The sequence below is a fragment of the Drosophila takahashii genome, chromosome 3R (assembly GCF_030179915.1).
Source record: "Drosophila takahashii strain IR98-3 E-12201 chromosome 3R, DtakHiC1v2, whole genome shotgun sequence".
NCBI lineage: Eukaryota > Metazoa > Arthropoda > Insecta > Diptera > Drosophilidae > Drosophila > Drosophila takahashii.
The window spans coordinates 33,560,965-33,571,132 of record NC_091681.1 but is presented as its reverse complement, the minus strand read 5'-3'; the positions used below and the strand labels follow the sequence as shown (position 1 = coordinate 33,571,132).

Genomic DNA, 10,168 nt, shown 5'->3' with positions numbered 1-10,168 from the left:
AAACGAGCAATTTTTCCAAAATTACAAAAATGTGAGCAAACATTTTATTTGCGCTCTTAACTTGGTTGCCTTGCCAGCTACCAAGCCCAAAAAAAGGCCTCCTAACGTAACATTTATATGTACACACTGGCTGACATAAATCTTTGCCAATTCCATAAGGCGACTCCTTCTTCTTTTTTCTACTTGCCTTTTAGTTTATTTCGCTCATTTCATTCTCTTTGGGGGTCTTCCTTTGACTTTTTCTGTGACTTTTTTCGTTTTTCGTTTCGCTGCAATGACAAGAATTTGAATAATTCGCCAAATGTGCCAAGTTGAAATGTTAAAATTCCCAACGACGCGTCGCAGCCTCGACGGAAGTTGGCAAGCGGCCGGGAACTTCCGGTTTGGCAAAAACTGGAGTCACGACCCGCCAAATGATTGCAAATGAATGGAATGGTAAGCAAAACGACGCCCACGAGGATGCTGGAAGGAAAATGCCGGGCAGGATGCGACGCCTTAAGAACTTCGCGCTTAACGCATCATTAAATTTATAGCCCGAAAATTATTTAGCGCAATTTCGCTAATGTGTCACGCCATAAAACAAATCACAAATGTTGGTTTTAACCGAAAGTTTGTCTTGTTAGGGGCGGCAAATGTTGTTTATATTTATTTGGAATTTTTTTATAACCAGACTTCGGCTTTTATAATTAAAAGCAGGAGTTTGTTATACAAACTTGGGTTAAAAGTTTGCGGATTTAAAGTTCATTATATTCGATTAGCGAAAAAAGATACGAAAACTTAGTGCAATGCAGAAATAAATCAGTATGAATTGTACTGGCAATAAATATATATATTATATTATATTCTTAAGGAATTTTCTGTATTCAAAATTTAATTTAATTTAATTTCAAAGCTTGAAAATTAAATCTTATCTTGTTTTCTGCTGCAGAAGAAAAACAGGCTTTTTCTTGTTTTTTAACCTTTCTACCTGTGTCATAATTTCCCCTTTATTTCCATGAACTGCATAAGCCGCTCCTTGATGGCATGCTTTCATGTTTTTCCAACTGTTCTCCGCCTTGAATGGCATGCGGCGACAGCGAGTGCAGCCTGCAGGTCCTTCGTGCTGAGAAGGTCCTGTTTTTCTCGCCTCCGCTGCTGCTGCTGCTGCTGCTGCTCCTCTTTCTGTTTTTCCCGGCCGTGTTGTCAGTTCGCCATTCTCGGTGTGATGGCTAAAGAATTTTTCAATAATCGAGCCATGCGCAAAAATGTATGAAGCCGTTGCCATTGCCGCTGTCCTCCTATTGAGGAAATTAATAACGCCATCTTGCTGGAAAATGTCGAAGCATCTTGCGCGTGGCATACTTCCGGGGGCGCAGCTAAGAATTTCGCCCGAGGCAGAGGAACTGGAACTGGGAAAGGAGCAGGACAATTAATGAGATAAGTACGTAGGGGGCTTGAACTATAAGGGGTGCCGAATGAACCACAACTAATTTATTTCATTTTCTCCATTAGCAAGCCGGCCTCCATCCATCACTTTTGTGCCCTCGTCCGCCGTGTAAGCCTGATAAATTCAGCGATTTTGTGAGCCGTCAACGGCTTGTATCTGCGATGCATATGACACATTGTTTTCAACGTCAGAGATCCGCTCCGGAGAACCCAGAAAGCAATTAAATTGCCGACTTTCGGTACAGTCGAAAAAATTAATTAGTGTTACATAATATAAATAAAAGGGTTTGATAAATCTAAAACCCATTAAAATAAATATTTAATTGTAAATTAAGAGAATTTTTATACTTGATAATAACTACTGTTTAAAAAATCAAAACAATTTAAAGTTAGCACCGTAAACACAAAAAATGTTTTTCTTTTAATTTTTCCTAATTGGTGTTTATTTTTTGTTTATTTATTTAGACAGATGATAAATAAATATTTTCATTTTAGTGAAATCAGGGTTTGTTTTCAAAAGTAATACAATTATTAATTTGCTTTAATTTTCTTTATTTTGCAAAATGATACAGATGCTAAATAAATACCCAAAATTGGTGCCATAAATTTAGCAAAAAATCGCTGCCAAAAACTTTGGTTTCTTTGTCGTTATCATTGTGATTTGTTGCTTTTCTTGGCTAAATTTGAGTTTAAGTGTAGATATACTTAAGCACATATATGTCCACATATGCATTCACGTGCCATATCTTTGAGCACACACTCTAATGGCTGTTTCAGGATAATAATTTCCTTGAGCTGGCTGGGAGGAATCCCCGGGGCATTTAAGCGCCGCTCATTTATCACAAATTTCCCATTTACCAGCGACTTGTCCAAGTCGGGTAAAATTAATATGCGAAAATAAATTATCTGGCCAAATGAGCAGCGTTTACCGCAGCCGCTGAAGGTTACGTAGCTTTTGGGGTGAGAGAAGGGAAATTCCATTTTCACACGCGATTTTTTTGTGTTCGGTCAGCTCCGGAGGCTTTTCAGCTTCATCAGTCACAGGAGCAAGTGGCCAGCAAACGGCTGGCAAATAATGGCCAATGGAAAATGGCCCATGGCCGGCAAGCAAACAAGCTCGAAACGCCTGCGATACCCTGGCCATTTCACAGGGTAATTGAATATCGGTCAAGTGTGAAGGGAGCGGGGTTTGCTCAACCGCTTGGAAAGCGATAAAACCCCCAACAAAATCCCTTTAAGGCGGCTTTAACATTTTATTTCGAGCAAAAAGAGAAGCCACTTTAATAAATAGGATCCGATTGTCGAAAGCCCGCTCACGTGCATGGCCTCAGATAATCTCCCTCTCTCCGCCAACAACGAGCCTAATTTGGAGGCATTCATTTGGAAAATTAAAAATTAAATTGCTTGTCTCGCTGCTCCCGCCCTGATATGGGGAATTTTCGTAACAGTGGCCCCGCAATAAATCTCATTAACGAGCACCAAACATAAACAGCATGCGGCAGCACAAAACGGAAAAATTGAGGGATCCTTGGGTTTTTTTGAGGAGATGTGTCTCCACTTTTGAATGACTGTTGCTAAGCACTCAGTGATTAGCTAAGAAAAAGTGAGCAGGGACATGTACGTGACGATTTGATTGGATAAGTTAGTTAGCTAAGGGAAAAGTACTTGAATTGGATAACCGAGTTATCTTCATCATATCGTCTTGACAAAAGCCAAAGTATCAATAGGTTTATATAAACTGAACAGTATCATAAAAGCGTACACAGAAAAAGAAATGGACCAAAGATCAAATATTTTTTAAAGATCAAGTTATTCATATCAAAATAATATGTTTATCTCATTTTACAATCTTTGTTCATAAGATTCTAAATTTAGTGTTTTAAAATAGTATTTTTTAAACTTTTTATGATATAACTGATATCAAACAATATCAAGTTGATATGTTTGAATCCTAACTTTGACATTAATCATATCGGCTGGTTATTGATATGATATAAGGTATAAATAACCCTAAGAAAAAGAGACAAAATTCCTCTTATAAACACAAATGTGTATTTAAATCCTATCGCAACATTCCAAAGGGAAGGAGAAATAAGGGCAATCCATCATAAACCTGTCAGCCGCAATATGCCAAGTGGTTGCGGTTCAGTTCAGCAGCCCAAACCCAAACTCAACTCCCCCATAACCCTGTTGCACCATATGCCATTTCATATCACATGCCACATGCCAGCCGATGCGTTGATAAGATTATTGTATAAAGATATTCCACAGAACGCAACACATTTGCATAGTAGCGGTGGCTCTGTGCCACAAAAAGTGGGAGTGGGAATGGGAATCGGAATCTATGACATGCCGCGGGACTTGCCGCCGGGTTGCACGTTTAAATTGTATTTTGTCGACTGCCATCTGCTCGGCTGTGAGCTACAAATTTGCCAGTAAACACTCGAGCGAAGCCTGGCAGCCGGAAAGCAATTGCTTCGCGCCGTGCGAGCCCCTGAAATATTAGCCTCGTTTTGCCAGGAGTCGAGTCGAGTCCTCCAGGTCCTCCTCCCACTGCTTCTCCTCCTCCTGATCCTGCCCAACTTTATGGCCTCTGATTGCATTTGCCTGCCAAAGTAAAAATCACGCGGGGTATTGGAACCTTTTTCCCCTCGAATCGCCTGCATAAATATTTAAATATTCCCAAGATTGCACTCGTTTCTCAACTCACTGCACGTTTTGAAAGTGTAAATGATATCAGGTTTCCGAATTGAGTGTTGCCTCGATTAGGGTCATGTTTCTTTACCCTTTTCTAATGCTGTTTGGTATTTTTTATGATTTTATTCATTTTATTTTTTACATTCCAAATTTTGCCCTACACACAAAAAAAACTATGTAAAATTATTTATAGACACTTACATTTCACAGATACTTAAACTTTTTAAGTTAAATTTTTAAAGTTAAGTACTAGATAATTATTATTCCTTTTTTTAACCCCACCGAGAAAAGCAAATTCCATTTGATTATTGCTGCTTACATTGTGTATTAAATAAATTTACAAAGCTAGGGAATCCTTTAGAGTAACTATGGCAAGGGGTCTTACCACTAAGGATATAAATAAGATGGTCTCTTTAAAAGCATGTGTGTTTCAGGTGGCGTCTATTGCAAGTTCTGGGTGATCCATGGAAGCATGTTGATGACGCTGGCGAAGACTCCCGGCTGATTCTGCTTCCGGCCGCAGTGACTGTTGCCGAAGGAGACCACGCCGTACTGAACCACTCGGTATTTGTTCTTGAATAGATGCGTAAAGAACAGCGGGCCACCGGAATCTCCGCGGCAGGTGTGCTTGATTCCGGATCCCGTGGCGCAAATGTGGTTCTGACTAACCTCACCCTTGTTGTAGTACCGCCGGCACACGTCCAGATTCCTCCGCGTGACCACGGCCTTTTGGAGCTTCGCGGCAGCACTGCCTCTCTCGGTTCCGCCCCATCCGGCGATGAAGAAGCTCTGGTTATAGTCCAGTTCGTAGGACTTCGGATCGATTGGCAGGCAAACGGGCTTAATATGAGTCTTCTCCTTAACCACTCTATTCAGCTTAATGATGGCTATGTCGTATCCGATCTGGCCATGGACGTAGTTGTGATGCACAATTATCTTCTCCACGCCGTACTCCTCGTAGGGTGGAAGACAGACGCGAGTAGTGCCGCCCAAATAGTGACAATCCTTCTTGGAATCCAGGTCATGCTCACCCAGGCGAACTGCCGTTCTGTAATACAGACAAGTTTTTCATAAATTAGTCATTAGTTATACGTCATACATATATTACCAATTTTTAAAATTAATATATTTTAAAGCGCTCAAATATTGACAAAAATTGTGCCAATATCAGAGTGAAATTATTTCACCATCTTCGGAAATGTTTGATTAATATCAAAGACTAGTACCGAAATCAGATCCAAACAAAAATCTTTACTATGATTTTAAATATTATGAAAAAATTTGGAATCTCTTCCAGTTATAAAGACAGTTTTATATGTAGAGATGTTTGGAACTTACACTTTGGGCTGCGAGATGATGCAGTGGGCGGCGGTGAGGACGTGGCGCTCACTGATAAGGCTTCCACCGCAGAGAAAGGGACGATCAGCGTTGATTTTGTACTTGAGCAGGGCCACCCAGGGAAATTCTCCTGGCTTGGCTGTCCCTCCACCGCTGACCTTGGGATTGCCTTTGTTGCCGCAGTTGGTCACCGAGTTCAGCAGCTGCAGACCCTGTTGATCATATTGGTTCAGGTTACGCCTCACCGATCGCACAACCTTTCGTTGGGATTCCTGGTTGGTTGACGACTGCGGGGTGGTTTTATTGGTGCAACAAATATGGAAGTCCTGTAAATTAAATTGGATTGGTTATTATTTTGCAGTTGTTTTTGTTAAAATAGCGCCCACATTTTTCACAAAAATGCAATTTGGTTGCGTTTATTTATAACTATCAAAGTGTAAAAGAAATTTTTCAAATCGTACCATTCGTTTAAAAGTTATGCTCGATCAAAGTTTTATATCTCCATCTCCCTCGCACTCCCTCTAGCTGAGTAACGGGTATCTGATAATCGGGGCACCCGACTATAGCGTTCTCTCTGGTTTTTATTTATTGTTGTTAAGAGTTTTACAAACTTACTTGAGTATTTGTAGTGCTCCTGCACTGCATCTGAACGATTTGGCTATGAATATTCCGCGGAATATTACGTCCGTAGAGATTGATGATCTTCTGCACAAAAGGACACGTCTGGTACCTTATGCAGGTACCAACTGCTTTGTTCGGATTGATGCAACTATTCTCTGTAAGTCGGTTATAATATAGTTTTAACACACCTTCCTGAAGATAAATCTTTATAATAACTTACGGCTGAGAACCCGCTGCTGCAAGAGGCACACGACCACTGCGAAGCCTAGAATCGCCGTAAGTATCATCCTGTCTGATTGCTGTAATCAGTGTTCAATGTGGTGGGTGTTCCTGCTATTGCTTAGAACCTGTCTTAAGTCCGGATGCTACTGCTTTGTACTAATGGAGATGCCGTTCCCGATCACGATTAATTTATCCAACGTGTGCTCTGAACAGATCAACTTGCAATGAACCGCAGTTCGTCGAGATCCCAGCTTTTGTACCTCGAATTCGCGAAGTCTGATCTCAGATCGGCGATACAAAAGCGATCGTAGAGCTGGGAGCGAGGGGAAAGCGTTAAAATTCCGGGAAACCCCTTATTCACCTAGCTACGCACACGGTACGGATCGTCACCGGTGCACAGTGGTTGATTTCATAGGCCAAAAATAATAAAACAAAAATGAGAAATTGAGGATTTTTTTTCTTAAAAATATTTCTTAACAGAGCAATTAATCGAACGGTTAATTTATTTTTGGTCACACTAATTCGTACGCGCTACGAATAGCGAGAGAAGTGAGACAAAAAAAGACGTGCACGTCACAGAGAACGCAGCCACAAAATAAGCTTCCACTAAAAAATAATTTTCTATAACTACATCGCGTCCAATCATCGGCATATAAAATGCATATTGAAAAAAAAGGTACGTACTCTAAAACTGAGTAACTTTTATGTCATTATGTGTTGTGTTATTGTTTTAAAATTATTGTTTTATCAGTGACCTGGTAAGTGGTGTATTTTTTTTGTATGCATCGATTTCAGATAAAGAAAAAGTTGTGACCCCCGTCTTACCCTTTGATGAAACAAATTTTTAAATATTAATGAATGTTTTCTTAGTCTCTGTTGTAAATTTGAGCTGCAACTTTTTGCAACTTTCTGAGTTATACGCTCTTTTATATTCGTGCATATTTTGTGATTTTGTGTTCGTCATATTACTTTGTGCTTTGAAATCTTAATTGCTCAATTGTGAAGTTTTAAATTGAAGTTTTTAATTTTTTTTAAGCTAGTATATATTTGAACAACGTTTTTTTATTGATATTGTAAACCAATAAAAATAAAATATAAATAAAATATCTTTTATTAATAAGAGATTTCCTTACCCTAAAAGTATGCATTTAAATTTAAGTCTTAAAATGTTGTTTTTTAATATTTTCGGACTTTAACGTATGGTTTTTAAAATTTTTGTTTTCATTTTATTTATCTAAATGGGTCTATATGGCAGTACAAAAATTTTCAGCGCAATATTCCTACTGGAAGTATTTTTGGCCGCCTCTGCCATACTAGATCAACCACTGTGCGGTGCTTTGACCCTTGTACTTGTAGTTGCTGGATCGAAACCCGTTCTTTGGATATAAATATGATGTGTAACAGACAACGGCACCTGTGCCTGATTATGAGTCATAATTTATGACACTACTAGTGTAAAGCGGTGCAGGTGCTACTGGCACCGCCTACTATGCAGTTGCATAGTGTTACACACACAGAAAAATATGCGGTGGTTTAAAAACCCCCGAAATTTGTGTAGCTTTATATATACAACTTTTTCCATATTTTCTTATTTTTCTGACCTAAAGTGTTTTAAAATACGAAGATTTAAATGGTATGGCATTCCATATTCTGACCATTACTTTCGTTGCCCAGGGCAACATATATATGTATGATGATAATAGAAAATACAGTGGTGATTTTTTTTCTAGATTTCCTTCAGGCCTGCCCCCTTGCTTTATCCCATAAGCCAACTTCAAAGCCACATGAGGGCCAATAAAACAAGTTCCCACTCATCGGAATATTGACGCCTGGCCTCTTAATTGCTCGACAAACGCTCGCCAATTCATCGCACACCAGATCAGGAAATCAGAGGAAGGGAAAAAGGGGAGGAAGGCATTGGCTTTGGCTTTGGCTTTACCCTCGTATAAAATAGAATTTTTTCTGCCGGCAGCTTTCCTTTTCTGATATTTTTTTTTTTAAGGACGAAACGGCATCCGCCTCCAATTAGAGTTCTGCTGATTTGGCGCACTTGGCGAGAGGCATGTGTTTGTACGCCTCGCTGCCCGTCGTCCGTCCACATAGAGATGGGTTCCGAAGGGTGGAGAACCCATTAAGATCATGCTCCATTAATTGAGTAGCCATGAAATCGCCTGGTCCATGTGAATGGCACTTGTTACTGGGCCGATTGTAACAAGGATGGTGTCAAAATTGTGCATGTTCCAAATGGTTTTTGGGTTTCTGGCCCCCCCGAAATTAAGTTACACTTGCCAAAGCGCCAAAAGAAGTGGCAGTGGAACGCGGCCAACGAGAATTAAATATGCATGGCTATGTTTTGGGGCTCGATGGCCAAGAGGGAGTCCGGCAAATTCCCGATTCCCCCCGCCTTTCGTCCATGGGCCGTAATTGTAATTAGCTTCTGCCGAGTGGCCTCCAAACCGAATCGGATGAACAAAGGATCTGTGGGGCGTGGCAGATTTTGCGATTGTGGGCGGGAATACGATTCTGTGGCCAGCGGGTGCGAAATCAGCTAAATGGGTTAGCGCACTGCCGCTGTTTTGGCCGATAAAGGGCATAAATAATCAGCACATATTGGGTGTGAATGCGATTGAAACAAAATTTGGTTATTTCCTCTGGATGAACATTTTTTAAAATTACATTTTCCACAAGTTTTTAAGTGGAAGTGGTTGTGATTTTGTAACCTGTACTTTTTATTATAATTTCAGGTTGAGACGAAATAAAAGTTGGCCGAATAAACCGCTTTGAAAATGTTTATGATCTGATAAACATGATTAATTGCCCAAATTGTAAATGTTCTGTTCAAGATTAACATCGAACTGGCCACAAATGTTAAGCAATCATTTTTAGCTTTTCCACAGATTGTGCCTTTTAAAGCTATTTACCTGTGCTCTCCAACTTACCCCTGGTTGTAATCCACCGAACGGACTGTTCAGCAAAAACTTTCGCCAAGGTCTGGGGACCTAAATGAAGTTTGTGCCCGCACTTAACCAAACCGCAATAAATCAAAACACCTGGGCGGTGGTACTTAAGAGACATGCCAACCAGGAAGACAACACCCAACAACAATGGTGCGACATGGGCAACAAAACAGATAGCAGCGATGGAAAAAACTTTGCTAAAAGGGTAACAAAGTTAGGGATGCCCTTGCTTATATGTACTCCTAGAAATAGGATTATAAGAAAACGAATTTTTTATTTTATACATACATTTGTTGAAAATCCTAAAATCTAAATACATACATTACATTCTTTTGTTTATTATACCTAAAAAGTGTTGATATTTTATTTACTAAATTTTTTTTTTTTAACTCCTGGCAAAAGTTCCAAACACCCTTAGTTAGGGAAACAGCGCACCAGGCGAAATCAAAACTTTTACGGCCCCGCAAAATAAACGAGACGGCCAAGAAGGCGATAAGGCTGCAACAACAATGGCAACAACAGGTGTTTGACACATATTCCCACACTCTGACACACACTCATACAGACACATAGAAACACGCACACTCACGGCAACCGGAAATGAAAACATTGCTGCCTACTTGCAGGCGCAGCTACTTTGAATGCGGGCTTATCCTCGCCGAGTTTTCAGCATTTGTTAACTGCATTTAAAAGGGCTAAACAGGAGCACAAGCTACGCACTGGCAGGAGATGAAAAGTGAAAAACTTGAGAGCTGCTAAAAAGTTTGTGGCCAAGTTCTTTTCTCGCACCTTTTGCGGGGTTTTTCGAAACGCAGAGGATTCTCCCCACAGAATGCAGTTAAAACTTGCAGCCGCAATTCAATTAAAACTTCAATGTAATACCACCAAGTACACAGACCGCAGAATGT

At 40.1% G+C, this 10,168-nt stretch overlaps 1 protein-coding gene across 2 annotated transcripts; it reads right to left on the bottom strand.

The window, feature by feature from the left end:
• Positions 1–4,549: 4,549 nt before the first annotated feature.
• Positions 4,550–6,695, bottom strand: LOC108062281 (serine protease grass-like). Of its 2 annotated transcripts, XM_070216934.1 has the most exons (5): positions 6,677–6,694; positions 6,302–6,616; positions 6,076–6,236; positions 5,461–5,786; positions 4,550–5,170 (listed from the first exon to the last, which is right to left on the bottom strand). In XM_070216934.1, exons 2-5 carry the CDS (start codon positions 6,366–6,368, stop codon positions 4,564–4,566), a joined length of 1,161 nt encoding a protein of 386 aa, XP_070073035.1. In that variant the 5' UTR covers positions 6,369–6,616; positions 6,677–6,694; the 3' UTR covers positions 4,550–4,563. The 2 variants fall into 2 exon arrangements, with proteins under 2 accessions (XP_070073035.1, XP_017004404.2); XM_017148915.3 differs by having other exon boundaries at positions 6,302–6,695.
• Positions 6,696–10,168: the final 3,473 nt, after the last annotated feature.